Below are 17964 nucleotides of genomic sequence, written 5' to 3' on the forward strand. Positions count from 1 at the left end.
TCACCCCAGTTCTTCTTCTTCTTTTTTTTTTTTTCCTAAGATTTAATTTATTTTTTTGAGAGAGAGAGAGAAAAGGGGGAGGGGCACAGACCCCTACATGGGGCTTGATCTCGCAACCCCAAGATCATGCCTTCAGCTGAAACCAAGAGTCAGACACTGAGCCGACTGAGCACACAGGCACCCTCATCCTCGTTCTTGAAGCAGGTTGTATGGTTACAGTCATTGAGGCAGTTTGCTGTTCATAGAACAGAGGAGACATCGAGGTGGCAGCCCGACCACAGGGGAGAATTGGGTTTACAAAGCAGGAGGAAGTTCAGATTGGCCAGACAGAGGCCAATTATCAGAGGCCAGTTATCAGCCAGTGGGTTCCAGCAGCAGACCCAGAAGGCCAGACCTCCACCATGTTCTTTACCTCAGAATGGACTGAAGGTTGAAATGAAAGCTACCAAAGGATTAGAATAAATCATGTGTTTAGAAATGATAGTTTTGAAGGGGAGAAGATCTTTCTAAGCTAGACACAAAACTTAGAAAGCGTAAAGAGGAAGATTAGCCTGTGTGAGCATTGACTATGTACAAATTAAGCCAAAAAACCCCACAGTGTGGCATAAAAATAATAATAATTATTACCTTGTATGAGATCCCAAGGCAGAGGACAGACAGCCAGGTGAGACTCAAGACAAAACAACGGATGAGTTCCCTAACATCACAAATGTCCTTAGACACCAAGAAGAAAATACCAAGAACCTAATAAATAAACAGCGTGTGGAAACACAGTTACACAAGAAGAAATATACAAACAACGTATACAGCTTTCAAAACAGACTCAATCTCACTAGTAATTAACTAAATGCAAATCTCAGGAGTACGTTTCTCACCAACACAGCGACCGATACCCAGGTTGTTAATGGGCACAGGTGGGGTTGGACAGCAGGAGGCACGTGAGGGACCACAAATCTATCAAAGTTAAAAATCCACTTACTCTTTGGCTCCAACTCCACATCTAGAAAGGGGCTCACACATGCCAGTGTGGACATGCAGAAGTGTGGTTCAGTACGGGCTTCAGCAAAAGCAAGGAAAGCATCCAGTTGTCCATCTCTGGGAACCAATAAATAAATTCTCCCTGTAGGGAATACAGTACAGCGGTTTAAAAGGTGTTAAAAACAGTTTTAATAGGGACCTGTGCCGATATGGAACAATCTCTGAGGTCAGGAGAAAAATTTGGGTGAAACCCATTAGTACGGAGCTCTTGCAATGCCGAGACCATTGTTCATGCTCCAAAAATATCCGGGGGCTCAGGAGACTCTCTTTAAGGCAGGTGTCTCAGTCTGAGATAGCAGAGAGACCTACTTTTTAAAATCAAATGTCGCTTGTGCTTTTTGATTTTTCATTTTACTGTCTAGATGACCTACTTTTTAAATAATAAAAAACAGTTGCCCAGTGGTACTTACATTCCCTTTAGGGGTTATGAAAGGAATGGGTATTTCTAAGAACATATTTTGTCTTTCAAATTAGAAAAACAAAAGAAAGATAGAAAAAAATCAAAAATATAAAAATGACCTTACTCTGCTGGAGGGGAGTTTACAGACACAAAATCAAGGAAGTGTCTCTCTCCCCCGCTGCCGTTACAGTTGTCGGTTGGTCTGATGCCTTTGGAAAATAACTGGGCAGTAGGCAACACATACCCTACAAAAGCTCAACATCTCTTAACCCAGTAACTTAATTATAGAAACTACCTTAAAGAAGGTATTTTTTAAAAAGACAGAAAAATGCCCATTGTGGTCAGAGCAGCCACATTGCCAGACAACGGGGGGAGAGGGGACGTGTTCATGTTCATGGTGCCCGAGACAAAACCACCTTTAGCCTAAATGCCCAAGGGTGAGCGAGGGCTGATTCTGCTGAGGAAGGCACTCAGAAGGGAAGAAGACAGGGTTCCAGAGAAGTGTTTCCCGAGGGCAAGCACAGGAGGTGCCCGTGGGAGGACATCCAGAGGGTTCCACCCCCGCGGCAGGTGGTAAGGGCTCTGCTGTGCTTCTGGCCGTGCAGGCTGTGGAGTACAACATCTTCGAGGGCATGGAGTGCCACGGCTCCCCGCTGGTGGTCATCAGTCAGGGCAAGATCGTCTTCGAGGACGGCAATATTAACGTCAACAAGGGCGTGGGCCGCTTCATCCCACGGAAGCCTTTCCCCGAGTACCTCTACCAGCGCGTCAGGATCAGGAACAAGGTGAGTGGGTTCCGGGGCGTGCAGCGTGAACAAGTCATGGCCATGGGAGCTGTCACCCTGCCCTGCTGGCATCTTGGGACATGGTCGAGGTCCCAGGATTTTGCAGACTGTAAAGGGGTGTGCCCATGTAGGATGGGAGGGGCGGCAGGAGTAACACTGAATGGAGCTGTTTTGGGGTACACGTCCCACATCATCTCGGCTTCCTCGGCAACCCCTCCTTGAGCATCAGGACCCTCCTGTGGGTCAGACTCTGGTGCTCAAAGCAGTGGGCTGGCCAGCATAGCACAGCAGGAATGCTGGAGCCTCTAGGCTTTGCCCTTCTGGGAAAAATCACCCCCAGGCTCCTCAAGGGATGACAGAATGGCCTCTCACGCCTTTCAGACCTGCCCTCTCTTCTTGCCTCCCTGCCCTTCCATTCTGCATCTCTCTTTCCCGCTTTCCTGGAAGAGTCGCGGCAGGGACACGCGATGCCCCGTTGAAGGGCATGTCACAGGCTCCATCCATTCTCCAGCATGGCTCAGGGAGCTTGCTCTCAGTTCACGCAAACTGCCCCTGGTGGCCCCATCATCTTCCTTAGTTGGGTCCCTCCTGTTACTCTGGCCACCTGCTTCCCACACTAAATGGCTGATGTTTGCTGGAAAGGCCAGCTTGTGTATGTGTGTAAATGTGTGTGTGTGTGCATAGATGTATCTATACATGTGTATGCGTACTTCTGTGTGTGGGTGTATATACCTACATGTGTGTGCATGTGTGCGCACGGATGTGTGTGCACACAGTTACATGTATGTGCACGTGTGTGCATGGATGTGTGCGCATGCATATATGTATGCACAGATGCATGTGGGTGTGTACACATTTGTGCACAGGTTTGTATGCATGGATGTGGACGTGCAAGTGTGTACATGGATGTGTGTGCACATGTGTGTGCATGGGTGTGGGTGCATGCATGTGTGCATGGATGTGTGTGTACATGTGTGTGCATGGATGTGTGTGCATGGATTGTGTGTACATGTGTATGCATGGATATATGTGTGCACATGTCTGTGTGCCCTCCTGTGTGTGGTCCTGCTTTTCTTGTGCTTCATAAATGACCCCCCACCACCACCACTGATTTTGATGGAAAAGCCTGGAAACATGATACCCCAAACTCCAAGGCCCACATTACAATGCTTGGGTCTTTCTGTGTCCTATAGGGTGTAGCAGCACCCCGGGTCAAAGATTCCAAATCACATGGACATTGTGTGTCAGATAGGGAAGGGATGGACATGGAGAATAAGCAAGTCTGATCTGAGAAATGGCCATGAAGAGCTGGGGTGGCTGAGGGACAGAGCAGGATGCTAGAGATAAGGAGACTTGTGTAAACTCCTGGCTGCAGGCCCACTGAGGGGCACCAGCACACTGGGGCCAGCTTCATTTCCTTTACATTGGTGTGACTCTGAGGCCTGTGGTTAGAAGTCACATCCATAAGAGCAGGTGCCTGGTCTGTATGCCAGGCCCTCATCTGCAGGGACCAGGAGGCTGAATCCCTGTGCAGGGCACTCCCTCCCTATGTGCCTGGGGGCAGAGGACAGGAGCCACACCAGGTGAGGGACAGGACCTGAACCTGTCTCTGGCAGAGATGAGCTTGGAGGAGGTCTCTGAAGGGCATGGGGAGGAAGGTTTGGAACCAGCTAGAACGGAAGGATGCCCAGAGATGCAGGAAGCAGGTATTGTGAAGAGGAGAACAGAAAGGTGGCCAGACCTGTATCAGGGATGTAGGGCTTTCCCGGGGCAATGCTCGACTTGTGGGGATGGAGACCGTGGTCCATGCCCCACCTACCAGAGGGTCCGAGCAGATGTTTACTTCGTGGTTTCCCTGAGTCGGCTGCCCTCAGAGGTGGTCCCATCACCCCACCATGTGCTAGATTTTCTCCCTTCCTCTCCCCCTCCTCCTTTCTGGAATCACCTCCCAAATAAACTAGCTCCCCCAAATCTTTGTCTTGGGCTCACCTTCTGCAAGACCAAAGTGTTTTCCTCTTGGAAATGGGTTTGGGGTCCTTCTGTATGGAGCTCTGTGTGTGTGTGTGCATGTCTTTGTGTGTTGGGTTATAGAGGGGTGCATGCATATGGGGGTGTGTGCACATGTGTACCCACACGTGTGTGCATGTCCCCGAGGTACCCTCTGGTCACTGTCCGGCCGCAAGGCTCTGGCCCTCCTGAATGGGAAGGCTCAGGTGCATCTTGCCCATCTGTCCCCCTCCTCTTCCTCTGTTTAGGTTTCAGGGTTACAAGGTGTTCCCAGGGGCATGTATGATGGTCCTGTGTACGAGGTCCCAGCTACACCCAAATATGCGACTCCTGCTCCTTCTGCCAAGTCCTCGCCTTCCAAACACCAGCCCCCGCCCATCAGAAACCTCCACCAGTCCAACTTCAGTTTATCAGGTAAGAGGCTCCCCATGCCCATAGCACTTCCGAGTAGCCCCCTTGGGCTCCAGAGGAGAAAGCAAGGAACAGGTGGGGAGCCCCATCTCCTCCCCTCTTGGGAGTGCCCAAATGGGCGGGGGTAAGTCAGAAAGCAGAGGGGCTCCACAGGGACTACACAGAGACACCTAACCCTGGTGATGAAGTCTGCACAAAAATTGGCCTTGAGATCATCCCTAAGCATGCCTTCCCCCGGAAGCTGAACCTGGTCCCTCGGACCCTAGGATGCTGCAGTTTCAACAGTTCGCCACGTGAGGGCAGACATGCACACGCTGGAATTGAATGGGAATTTTGTCCCCCGGAAATTTTGTCCGCGGGAGTATTTGAGGTTTTAGCGTGTTTCTACGCTGGGCTATGTTCTAGGAATACGGTGATGGATAAGACACAGCTGGGCAGCCCCCAGTCTGCTCCGGTGGGTCAGCAAATGTTGTCTTAAAGGGCTGGAGGGTAAATGATCTAGGTTTTGTGAGCCAAGATGTAAAATTTAGGGTATTATATTAAGTAGCCATTTCAAAGGCAACCATTGAAAAGTGTAAAAAAATATGTAAAAAACTATTCTTAGCCCATGGACTGTACAAAAACAAGTAGTGGCCAAGATTTGTCAGTGGGCCCTCGTTTGCAGACTCAGATCTAACAGGAATGAAAACCATTTAAACAGAGAAGCTGATACGTTTGGCAAATGAGAATGGGGAAGCAGAGAGAGAAATGAATAGCCATTTAAATTGTGGGGTGACAACTTGCCCTCCATCTGGGGAGTGTCTGTCTCAGATTAGGCAGTGAGGGATATAAGTGGTGGTGGTGGGATCCCCATTTCAGCTTATCTCACTTCTCACAAGCCTTAGTGCAAGAGTTTCTCACACGATGAGTGTGATTCAAGTCTTTAAAAAGAACTAGTATGTTTTCCACCAATGGACCCAAAACACCACTCACGTATTTCATGGGATGTTCAGTCAGCACAACGGGGATTAGACACAGAGCCAGGACAAGCCATGAGGGTGAAGAAACATGGAGTTTGCAGACTGGACCTCTCCTCCAGTCATAACTCACGATCGTTATTAGGTATGGGGGGGCGGGGAACCCTGCCCTTTTAGAACTGGAGAAACAATGAAATGAACAGTCTGCGGGAAGGGCTCCCCCACCAGCCCACGCCCCAGCTCGGCGCTCACTGGATCCAGACCCACCGCCCTGCCCCAGCCTGCCTCCCAGCAGGTTAGCAGGTGACTTCATTTGCTACCAGCACCATAGGGACTTTCTGACATCAGGAATGACTTCATAGGTGCCTTTTCAATACCTGCTTAATGTCACTTTCTAGAGATGCAGCTGATTGAGTGCCCTAGGGTTCTTGCGCCCAACAGGTGCTATCAGAGTAGTGCACAGGTAACCAACAAGGTGGAGGGGATTATGAGGGAAACAGGGATTGAGCACTAAGCCTGATCTCTGGTTCTGGGACTTGAAGAAGTTCCTGGCTTACCAGGAAGACACAGTGTCTACCAAGGGAGCTTGCCACACTACACCCATAGTGACTTTCAAAGATCAGACATGGCGGAGTTGGAGGGTACTTCATCTCTGCTCCTCTCACTTTACAGAAAAGGAAGTGAAGGCCAAGGGAAGGTGGGTCCGATTCCAAATCCCCCAGATTCCAGACATGATCTGTCCTGGAACCTGTCTCCGGACTGGACCCCAGTTCCCTCTCATGTCATCCCTCCTTCTGGCTTTGTCCATTATTCACTGTTTACGCACCAAATCCATATCTGCTGAGCACAGGCGCTGCGCTTGATGCTGGAACTTTACATCTTTAATGGCCAGAGAATGTATAAGGTTGGAGCAAATGGTTGTTTTTGCAAATTGAAAACAAAAAATATGATGCCCCTCCCCCATGCAGATGTGGCCATTGCAAACAAGGTGGGTAAATCCAGGTTCAAGTAGTTCTCAGGCACGCACACACGCACTCATACATGCACACCCACACGTGCATGCCTATGCATACTGTGCAAAAAACACCTCTGGAGCCTTGGGCACTGCTGTGTGTTGTTCTAACTCCTGTAGGAGCCCGAGCTGTGGCGACAAACCAGTTGGGGCTGGAATTCTGGCTGGCCTGCCCTCCAGCTTTGCCCCCACAAAGTGTATAACCTGAGCTTCCAATTCTTTATCCGTACATTTGGGGTAAACACCTCCCCCTTCATAGGATTGCTGTCTACCCTAAACTCAAGCACACATATTAAAGCACTAGGCTTGTGCCTGCACACAGTAAGCACTCAATAGGTGCTTGCCCACGTGGTTCAAGAACATGACGCCAGGCAAGTAATAGTGCAGGGTGCTCAGGGCTGCAAGGGGGTCACCCCAGGGCCTGAGGGTGGTACACAGAAGAGAGAGCAGTGAACCCCATGGATGTTGGGGAGCCTTTGCAGAGGTGAATCTGGACTGAACCCCACAGGGTGGAGAGGCTTGGAGGGCGTATTGGGACGAGGGCTCAGCCTCCCAACCCTCATGAGCAGCCTGTGGAACCTGTCAGTGGTGACTGTTTCTCTTTGTTTCTTTTCTTATTTTTCAGTGTTCCAAGATTCATTGTTTATGCATCACACCCAGTGCTCCGTGCCATACGTGCCCTCCTTAATACCCACCACCAGGCTCACCCATCCCCCACCCCCCCCTCTAAAACCTTCAGTTTGTTTCTCAGAGTCCACAGTCTCTCATGCTTTGTCTCCCTCTCCGATTTCCCCCAACTCACTTTTCCTTTCCTTCTCTTAATGTCCTCCGTGTTATTTCTTATGCTCCACAAATAAGTGAAACCATAAGATAATTGACTCTCTCTGCTTGACTTATTTCACTCAGCATAATCTCTTCCAGTCCCATCCATGTCGATGCAAATGTTGGGTATTCATCCTTTCTGATGGCTGAGTAATCTTCCATCGTATGTATGGACCACATCTTCTTTATTCATTCATCTGCTGAAGGGCATCTTGGCTCTTTCCACAGTTTGGCGACCGTGGCCATTGCTGCTATGAACATTGGGGTACAGATGGTCCTTCTTTTCACTACATCTGTATCTTTGGAGTAAATACCCAGTAGTGCAATTGCAGGGTCATAGGGAAGCTCCATTTTAAAATTCGTCTCTTTCAGGTGCCCAGATTGACGACAACAACCCCCGGCGCACTGGCCACCGCATCGTGGCGCCCCCTGGTGGCCGCTCCAACATCACCAGTCTGGGCTGAAGGCTGACGGGCGGATGGCTGAGCTCCAGCGTGAAGCGTTCTAGGAATAATGTCCATTCCTTTCCCTGTCAGGGTTTGGGAAACCCGCAGTTTTATTTGGTACTGATGGGGGGAAGATTGAATGATGTTCTTTCCTCTCTTGTTTAGGAAGAAGTGGTACTAGTGTGGTGTGTTTGCTTGGAAACTCCTTGCCCCTCGGTCGTGTGTTCATGCTGACTCCACTTCAGAGCATGGGTCTCCATTTCCCTCCTTAGTGAACACAGGTTCTAGCAGCGTCTTGTACTGTCCCTCCCACTTCTGACTCCACGGGCTCCATGAATCTCTGGGTGGTTCCTTTTTCCCCCTTGTAGCTGTTCTAGGATAGTTGATGCATGTTACTAAATTATGTGTGCAGTCTGTGAGCGCGTCTGACGGGACATCACCGAGGACCCACATAGACCCAATGCCGAGACCTCGAGCCCTCAGGGGCGATTCCAGAACTCTCCACGCAAAGATGTTTACTCATTGTCCCCACCCCAAGTCCGCCTGCCCCACTCCACCCCACCCCCACCCACCTCGAGAACCTTCTGTGAATTCTCAGAGAGGCAGGGGAGCCTTCCAGTGTGTGCAGAGAAACACCATCCACGTCCTGTGTCAGAAACCCTGGTCTCCGTGGCACTTGTGACTCGCCATGCCGTCTTCTGGTCTGTGTGTGTCCTTCCAGCCAGCTCCGACTTCAGGCCTACAGGTTCACACTCAGAAAGGGATCTCCCCACCCCCATCAGGGCTGACAACGATGGGGCGAGAGCTGCTCCCTGTGGCCCCGCTCCTGGTCCCTTCGAGGTGGTTGACGGGGCAGTCAGATTTTTAAAGTTTTGTACAAAGTTTTCCTTTGTAATCACCCCCATTTTTACTTAACAACTGACTTATCGTGGCTCTTATTTCTGAATTCAAAGCTTGTGAAAAAATAAAGACAATAAACAGCCTGCTGGCCCGACTGGAGGGTTTTCTTTGAAGGGTGGCTGCTCGGTTAGGTGCAAATGTCCAGCACTCCTCCTTGTGATGACTGGTGCGTGGTGGTAGCTTCCCAGGACTCATTCTTGGTGGACACTGGGGGAAGCAGAGGAGGAAGGGGAGGGAGCCAGTCACGAGGTATGGAGTGTTGACCTCAGACCCTGAGGTCATGGTGGGAAAAGCAGGAGGTAGGTGACTTCTACGATGTGGTTTGAAAGCCCATGTCTATTCCCTCCTGCCTGGCCCATCCTTGGGGTGCTCTTTTCTTGTAGCTTACAGTCTGCCTCCGACTGAGAGCTCCAACCTTCTAAGCAACACATTTCTTCCCTTTGGTTCCATGAGCAGATACATATTCTGAGGAATAAAAACTCAGGCAAAGTTGCTTATCTTATTTTGCCACTAGTAGTAGTAATGATGGTGATGGTGGTGATGGTAGTAATGATGGTGTTGCTGATGGTGCTGATGATGGTGATGGTGGTGATGGTGGTGGTTGATGATGATGGTGGCAATGGTGATGATGATGATCTTGATGGTGGTGGTGGAGGTGGTGGTGATGGTGGTGTTGATGATGAGAATTATGATGATGATGATAGTGATGGTGATGACGGATGCTGATGGCAATGGTGATGATGATGATCCTCGTGGTGATGGTGATGATGGTGATGATGGTGGTGGTGATGACAATGATCGTAATGGTGATGATGGTGGTGATGGTGATGGTGGATGATGATGGTGGTGGTGATGACGGTGATGGTGATGGTGATAATGGTGATTGTGGTAATGGTGGTGATGATGGTGGTGCTGATGACAATTATGGTCACAGGATGGTGATGGTAGATGATGGTGGTGGTGGTGACGATGGTGGTGGTGATGACAATGATGGTGATGGTGATCATGCAGGCAGCACCTGTGTGGCACTGGCTACATGTCAGGTGGTCTGTGAGGTGGGCTCTACTACTATGCCCCTTTTTCAGAGGAGTCCTGGAGAATTTAGTGGCTTGTCCAAGATCACACAGTGAGGAAGCGGCTGATGCAGGATTTGAATCCAGGACCCATGAAGTTTGGCCCAAAGTCCAAGGCTCCTTTCTCCTTACTGCTAAGTTTTATAATCATCCAAGGCAGGACGGCTAAGTACGTCTACTTAAAGGCTTTAGTGTGTTCTCCCCCTGCCTGGCTGGGTTAAGACACCTTAGTTAAGGTCCAACATGGTGTTGGCTCATGGTCTGTCATGGACTTTACTGAAACAAGGCTAAATACAGGGAAAGTTCAAGAATAAAGAATAAGGTCTTTTGATGTTTGTGGCCCATTTATACTATTAAAGGGCAACACAGAAACTTCCAGAAGAGTAATGTTGGTAGTGGTGAGTTACCCCACTCTCTGGAAAGTATTTCCTCTCCTGCATCACCCCTAACCCATCCGGGGGTACATGCTGAAGCAGCCCTTACATTCTCTAAGCTCCACATCCTGGTGGGGGTACTGCCCCTCTGCATAACTGACTGAGGTCGCCAGCACCCACTGCCCCATGTGAGGTTCCCCAGCACCCCCAAGAGTCACAGTCCCAGGTCCTGGCGGTGTAAGACAGACAAGCCTTAAGTTTTGGAGGCTGTGCTACCACATTCCTTACAAGGCACATGCTTTTCTTTTGGGTCCTGAGATGGTAGGAAGAGGCAGGGGATGTTTCTTGAAAAGCTTTAGGGGAAACTTATCCATTCTCTCATCCATCTATCCACACCTGTGATTCCCCTTTACCATGTCACAGGCCTAACCTAGTCCCAGGTTCCGGGAATTAAGATGTGAATATCTTGGCTGGAAGGGAATTATTCTGCTATCCACAAGTCTCCTAAGTCTCCTCCCAAAAAACATGCTGTATCTTGCCACGTTTGGGTATTTGATCCATCTTTCACTAATCTTTGTGTATAAGGAAAAGGAAGCCTCAAGACTTACTTTTTCCCATATAATATCTAAATGACCCCACACCATTTACTGAAAAGACCATCCCCCCCCTTAGGCTGCAGTGGTGGCTTTATTATAAATCAGGTGACCATAGTGTGGGGGTCTTCTGATCCAGGGGTCCCAAGGTACCCTGCAAAACAAATACTAAACACGGGGCTGGGCTGGGCTGGAAGCTCCAGTTTGCAGAGTTTGCTGATTTCCCCTGTAGCCAGCTTCGAACTACCACTGCGAAGCTAGCAAGCTTGTAGCTGATTAAGTTTAAGTGGGCTCTGGTGTCCCAGTGAGGGCTGGCCCGACCCCTCTGCATTGGCTGGTCTGTTTTTGCGCCTGTATTGCATATTGACTCTAAAAGGTGAGACGGAACAGCTAAGGTCTCCCCCATTCATTTTCCACTATCCTCTACACTGCCTGATGTACTCTGGCCCCAGAGTCAGTGTGACCACTTGGTTTTGATGAGTGGACCAGAGAAGGCAGCTCCCAAGGCCTGAGTGTCAGATCTCCACACGCTTTGCACCAAAGTGCATGTGGTTGTGACTCTCTGTGGCACAAAGCGTGGGCCCTGGTGATGCACATTTCCAGTGTTATTGACCCTGAGTTTCTCTCCAGTGACATCAATTTCTGGAGCAGAGGAGCAAGAAGAGTGTTTTTGAACCAAAAGGACTTTTGCCACACTGAAGGCTTCTTCCCCATCCACTCTTTCTTCCTTCTTTCTCCCACCAAGTGACCGTAGAGGGCTGTTTTATACCAGACATTGTGCTCATCAGGGGAACGCAAGGGGGAATGCTTTCCGGGCAAAGGTCGGGTATGAAATTATTACCCCAAACATCTAACTGCACCTGCCGTCCGCTGCCAGGAAGGGAAACAGATGCTTATCTCCCACTCCTGGTGTCCGTGCCGAGGGAGGGGCATCCACGCTTGGGGAGAGGTGCGGGCCTCTCCTGGCCTTTCTCATTCCTTCTTCCCCAGGAACCGCACCTGCTTGCTCAGTCTGAGAAGAGGGAACTGAGTGTGCCGAGGGGTGTCCTTTCCTCTCTCCAAGGAGATGGCTGATTTTGGACGTGGTTTACCATGAAGTCAATGATGTCTGCATAGACCTCTACCCAGGCCTGGGGGTGGGCTTAGTGCTATGTCCACAGAGCCCTAGTTTCTGTACACTTTCAGCAGCCAGAGGTTTGAACTGCAGCTAGTTAAGACACGATTTTCTTCCCCTCCTATGTCCCGGAGTATCAGGTGTCACTGGGGAGGCCATGGGCATTTCCAGGGTCGGGTCAGTGCAGATGGACTGGGGTTCAGTGAGATGTTTCTGTGTGCTGGCCAGCCCAGCACAAACAGCCAGCCCCGTGCTACCTCTCCTGTATCAGGATGCAGAGTACGCAAGTACCATGGCACCTGGCGCCAGAAGCGTGTGGCCCAAGGGACAGAGGAGCACCGAGCCAGAGGCTGGTCCACAGAACATCTCCTGGCTGTCAGATGTGTCGAATTTTGAGTGGAGAAATACTAGAATGAGGTATTATAGAGGTGAATGAGGCAATCCACTGATTTAAAAAATTATTTGTTTTGGATTTGTGATTTTTTTGTGGAACTCTGTAGGCTTTAAAAAAATAAATCCCTCATTCTCCTCTCCTCCCTCATTCTGAATATTGATTTGCTTTTATCCCTTTGTAGTTTCATTTGCTTTTTATTAAGCTCTTCTTCCCAAAATGTACACATTCCAGCACTCCCACCCCAGATCTGGTCTCCCTGTTCTTCTGTTCTTGTGGTGTTTCCAGTTGTCCCCATGGGGGAGGCTTGTGTCTGGGGCTATGTGTGTGGCTAGATAGGAATGGAGGAGCGAGACTTCACGGCCACAGGACCAGTCACAGCCCTCCAACGTGGCTCCATCAAGATCCATGTACAGATCTCCCCAACTGCTCTATTTCTCAGCCGGTTCCAAATGTGGACGGGAAATAAAGCCATGTTTATTTTTCCTCTCTTAGGCTAAGAGCCCAAGAGGAGGGCTTGATCTTGTCTAGGGGCTGTAGAGAAGGTGCTTGATGTGAGTCCTGCCATTAAGATGTGAATGATGTTTACAGGCTTGTGAGGCAGAGATGAGGGGCAGGGTGTAGGGCTGTTCCAGGCCGGCAGCACGAACATCCTGTGCAAAGGCCCAGTGGCACATGGGGGAGGGCAGGTGTGAGGCCACGAGAAGAGACAGGCTGGGTGAGGGTGGGGCATCAGCGGGGCTGTGGCTGAGACCAGACCTTGCCAGACCTTATGGTCTTTGTTAAAGATTTTGCTTTTTCTCCTTTGAGCAAAGAATGCTGCTGAAGTGTACACCAGTCAGCTTTGGGTCTTGGGACATGTGGGCCAGTCAGAGGAGGCAGGGGAGAGAGGAGGCAAAGGTTGGAGCAGTTAGGAGTCTCCTGTTGTCCTGTCTAGATCAGCCCTAGAGGTAGGGGCAGGACAGACACCAGGCTGGCCAGAGAGGTCCCTGAAGAGCCCCAGCTTTCCTCCTTGCTGAGTTCAGAAGAGACGGAAGGTATGTGTGGAAGAAAGAATCCACTAACTTACTCACCATCCCCTTCCAGGTCACTTCTGTCCACCTCCCCAACAACCTATTACCCATAATACTCACTGGGATAGGAAGGGTTGGAGGAGGTCAGTGGTGATGTGTCCTCGGTCTCCTCCTGTGTGTGCTGTGTTAGTGAACCCTGTGCCAGGCATCCCAGAGCCTGCGCCAGCCAGTCCTATGGCTTCTGTTGTCCACGTTTTATTCTGATGTGGGCAGCAGGTGCATTATGGGAGGCACCTCTGTGTCCCTGCTTGGAGGCTGGAAGGCTCCATCTCTACTGTGATGAGAACAGGAACAGTCCAATGTCCACCAAGTCCTGTGCCCTGAGCTGTGCCAAGTGCAACAGCTATGCAGTAGGCCCGAAGAAGGGCCCAGCAGCACCGGTGTGCGACACCATCGCTCGGGCTGAGGATGCTACACACAGGAAACAAAACAATTTTCCCGCAAGATCTACAGAAGCTGAGCTGCCTTTGATCTTTCCAAGAGGACGGGGCTGCGCGGGGGTCTGCATTTACCAAATTCAAGTCACCAGATCACACACGCCCAACTCCAGAATGCCTCTGTGTGGAGGACCCATGTGACAAAAGTGGTTTCTAAGTCAACCACGTTCTCAAAATACTGCAAGAAGGGAACCACAGCTTGTTCACAGACTGGGCAGAATAATGAAATGCTTTATTCAGCCACAAGAGGGAGCCTGTGGGCAGACCCATTGGGACCCGATGCTCTGATGGGAAGCATCCTTAACAAGCCAGGTAAGCACGGCGGATGGCTTCCGTCCCAGAGCCACTCTTTCCTGACTGAGAGAGTCTAACTGAGATTTTAAGAAATAAAAAGGCCACAAATGGCCCAGGAGATCGCCAGGACAGGGGCTCCCGGGGCCCACTCTGTCCAGACTTGCCAGGTGGTGGCACACTTTGACTCAGGTCGGGGTGATGCCTCCCGGGGAACATCTGGCCATGTCCCTGGAGACATGTCTGGATCCCATGACTAGGCAGTGCTGGAATCTGGGGGGCCAGGGATGCTGCAAATTATCCCACTATGCACAGAACAGTCCCTACCCCCAAACGAAGAATTATCTCACCCAAAATGTCCAGAGTGCCAAGGTTGAGAATCCCTGATTTCAATGAAAAGAGTGATTTTCTTTCCGGGTGGGAAAGGCCTCTCCTGACAGTTGTTTCAATAGGGCTGGTCTGGAAGCTCTGGGAGCAGCAGAGACCCCACGGAAATGGGGTCTCCTTCCTCCCCGGGAATGTCCAAGGGGGTGGGGCTGCCCTCAGAAGACCCACAGCAGGCGTCAGGATGTATCTGTGGGGCCTCGGGTCCCCAGGGCTGGTGACGTAGGCCCACAGGCCAGGGATTCTACAGTCTCTGTCAGGGTCCTGGGACCCTGAGACTCACCCCCAAAGTGACTGGCGTTAGCTACTAGCTGACCCAAACCCAGGAATGGGTCCAGATGAGAACACTGTAGCCAGGTGTGTGGGACATGGCACACAGGACACATCTCATGGAACAGACAGAACAAGGTGACAGAAATGGTGGAGAAAAGGCTTCTGGCCAGACGACCCCAGCCCTCCCAGAGACTCCTGCACACCCAGCAGAACACCTGGGAGCACCTGGGGAGCAGGGGCACCCTGGGGCTGGAGTGAGGCCGCCTCACACTGGGTGGGTGGACTCGGAGGACAGCTGGACACCGTGGGTGGGTGGGGTTCCGACAGTCAAGGAGGAAGAGATCCCTGAGGAAGGAAGCCACATCTCAAAGCCAGAGAGAGAGAAAACGGCAGACAGGTGTCCCACATGGGTTTCTAATTCCACAGGCAGGAGGGTCCGCCCTGGTCACGGAGGCCTTGTCGGGCACTGTCCATCAGTCTCTGTCCAGCCCCCTCACAGCGATCCTGGGAGGCAGAGGGGGACCCATTCCCCTGGTGGCCCTCACTGCCTCACCCGGCTGGGGCAGGCAGTAGTGTCCAGTCCGGCTTCTCAGCTTCAGCCCTGACCGCCACCAACTACAAGTTGCTTCTTTCCCTCAGCAGCCTCTTGGGGCTCTCGCCATCACCAGCTTCATTTTCTTGCTGGTTCAGCCTTTTGCTGCTGAAAACATGGACGCAAAGCAGGGATCAGAACTCTGATTCCAGATCTGTCCAGAGGAAAGAACTTTTCCATTGTGATCAGAGGGAAAGGTAGTGACAGGCGATCTAAACCACTTTTCCTTTGACTGGGGTTGTTGGGAGAAAAACAAAGCTCCCAGTTTCCCTCTGTTTGATGTGTGTGTGGGGGGTCATCTGAGGACCACTGGGAAAGGGAGCCCCCTGCTTCGATGACTAGGTGCCCAGGACACATTTATCCGACTGGAAATCCCAGGGTATCTGTAACGGTGGGGGCCTGGTGAGGGTTGGGTTGTGGGGGAACTGCCTGGTCATTTAGGCTGGATGCTGGTGGGACATGGAGCTAGGTCATGGGCAAACCAGCCATATAGGACACGGATGGCAGCTGTGACAGGGGTATTAACACCTCCCACCATTGTCTGTCATGTCTGGGAGCCTCTGGCCAAAACCTCTGAGGAAGGTGCAGATTTCTCTGCCCGGGACTTTGGGTGGTCAGTAAGTACCCACGGGCAGCACGCCGGGGTCCCCGCTGTACCTGAGCGATCCCGAGGGGTGGCTCCCCAAGGCAGGGTCATCGTCAGTGGGCCCTCCTGGGTCCCCTTTCTCCTGGGGTAGGGGCTTCTTCCTTCTCGTCCTTACAGGCTTCTCTGCAGAAGACACAGAAACCCGGACCTTGGCACTGTGATCCCCAGCATGGGACTCCAACTCAGGCCAAGTATACACTCTGTGCTTTCCACTATTGCACCCATTTAACTTATAGGGAGACTGAGGCCTGGGGGGTGAGGCGCTTTCTCAAGGCCACACAACCATTCAGTGGCAGGGCTGGGGTTCGAATCCAGAACTGTCAGTCTCCCCGTGTTTCTATCACATGAGCAGTAAGACCCCGAGAGCACAACACAGGTACAGCAGACCCCTGTGTCCTTCAACAGCTCCCCATCCCTATCCCGTTAGCAGGCTACATCACCTGTGAGGTCACTGAAGCTGCTGCTGGCAACCAGGTAATTAGTGGGATGTTAATTATTCCCAGGGGGCCCCAGTGCTGCCCTGAGCCTGCTCATTTACAGACGAGGGCACAGAAGCCACACAGAGTATTAGTGGCGGACACGGGACTGGAATCCCATCCCCAGCCCCGAGAGCCTCCTGCCTGGGGCACTGCCTTCTAGGACTTACCTGACAGTCCACGCTTACTTGGCGACAGTCTGCTTTGGGGAAGGGGCACCCGGGCCAAGGCCGCCAGCTCAGAGATGAAGCTCTGCTCAACTTCCTGAACGCAAGGAGGGAGAGTCAGCTAGGGATCCCTCTGCCCGGTCCCGCCTCTCCACCGCAGCGAGGCTGAAGGGACTGTGTCCCTGGGAGCACACAGTACCCCCAGCAGCACTCCTGAGGGGTGCAGACCTAGGGGAGGGAGGGAGCCAGCGTTTTCTAGCTCCTGCTGGAGAACTGTCCATCCTCACTCACACCAGCCGGGGACCCCATTCTACAGATGAGAACGTTGAGGTGGGGGCTCCATGAGGGCCACAGAAGTGTAGCAGCAGAGTCGAGATCTAACTCGCTTCTGCCCAGCTCTGGGCTCTGAGTTCTTGGCTGCCAAGACTGTGGGTTAACACGAGCATGGCTGCTGTGACTTATTAACTGTGGGATGCTAGATGGTGACCAAGCTCTCAGTGTCCCCATCTGTAACCGGAATACAGCAGCGACCCCATCCTTGGCTGTCAGAGGGTGACATAAGAGGGCACATGTACAGCCCTCGGTTCGGTGACAGACCCTCAATTAGTAAGCGTTCCCCGCCTTTACTGTCATCTCACCATGGCTGCACTGGGTCACCCCCAGTGCTGCCGGCCCCAGGGCTCACGGTCAAGCCCACGGCCAGAGACAACCTCACTGAGCCAGGGCCGAGGTGTCTTTGCTGCCCTGTGGTCATGAGAGTGGCGTTGTGTTGCTCCGTTCCTCGTGGCCCAGCCCACCCACATTGGGCAGGCACTTTGCCGAAACTCCCACCTGCAGCTGGGCCTCGAGCTGGGCTTCCTGATGATCCACAGCCCTTGCCTTCTGCTTCCAAGCATCCAGGCGGACCCGCCGGTGCATGCTGAACTGGGCCAGAAACGTTTTCCGCTGCTCCTCCATTCTGGTGGAAGGAACGGAGGCCATCAGCACTGCCCTTGCCTGCCGGTCAATCAGAGACCCAGCACAAGTTCTCCAGGTACCTGCTGAGTCGTGGGAACGGGGTGGCCAGCAGTGGCCCATGAGCCATGAGACAAGGATGGCCTCCGCTGATTTATGGCGCCTGCGCAGGGGGCGACAGCGACCACCAGGGGGCTGACTCATCACGAATGCAATTCACACTCTGGACCAGTTTCCAGAATCCTGCAGGGCTGTTTTTCACTGGGCCCTACCGGATCCTTGGGGATATCAGCAGGACAAAGAGTAGAATCATCAGGGTGGGAGCAGCTCGGGTGGGGGGTACCCGGGG

The 17964-nt window shown here is 51.9% G+C and overlaps 2 protein-coding genes across 6 annotated transcripts in view; one reads left to right on the top strand and one right to left on the bottom strand.

Moving 5' to 3' along the window:
* Window positions 1-8859, top strand: part of CRMP1 (collapsin response mediator protein 1) — a 71841-nt gene extending 62982 nt beyond the window's left edge. For all 3 annotated transcript variants that reach the window (XM_047718847.1, XM_047718849.1, XM_047718848.1), the window contains exons 12-14: window positions 2044-2223; window positions 4479-4644; window positions 7804-8859. In XM_047718847.1, the coding sequence (XP_047574803.1) occupies window positions 2044-2223; window positions 4479-4644; window positions 7804-7895 (438 nt within the window). In that variant the 3' untranslated portion in view covers window positions 7896-8859. The remainder of the gene's footprint in view (window positions 1-2043; window positions 2224-4478; window positions 4645-7803) is intronic.
* A 5186-nt stretch (window positions 8860-14045) lies between these two features.
* EVC (EvC ciliary complex subunit 1) overlaps window positions 14046-17964 on the bottom strand; it is a 61895-nt gene continuing 57976 nt past the window's right edge. For 2 of the 3 annotated variants that reach the window (XM_047718846.1, XM_047718844.1), the window contains 4 exons: window positions 17493-17619; window positions 16665-16758; window positions 16030-16141; window positions 14046-15480 (listed from right to left, as the gene is read on the bottom strand). In XM_047718846.1, coding sequence (XP_047574802.1) covers window positions 15396-15480; window positions 16030-16141; window positions 16665-16758; window positions 17493-17619 — 418 coding nt within the window. In that variant the 3' untranslated portion in view covers window positions 14046-15395. The remainder of the gene's footprint in view (window positions 15481-16029; window positions 16142-16664; window positions 16759-17492; window positions 17620-17964) is intronic. The other variant, XM_047718845.1, reaches the window with a different exon arrangement.

The sequence above is a fragment of the Lutra lutra genome, chromosome 2 (assembly GCF_902655055.1).
Source record: "Lutra lutra chromosome 2, mLutLut1.2, whole genome shotgun sequence".
Taxonomy (NCBI): Eukaryota; Metazoa; Chordata; class Mammalia; order Carnivora; family Mustelidae; genus Lutra; species Lutra lutra.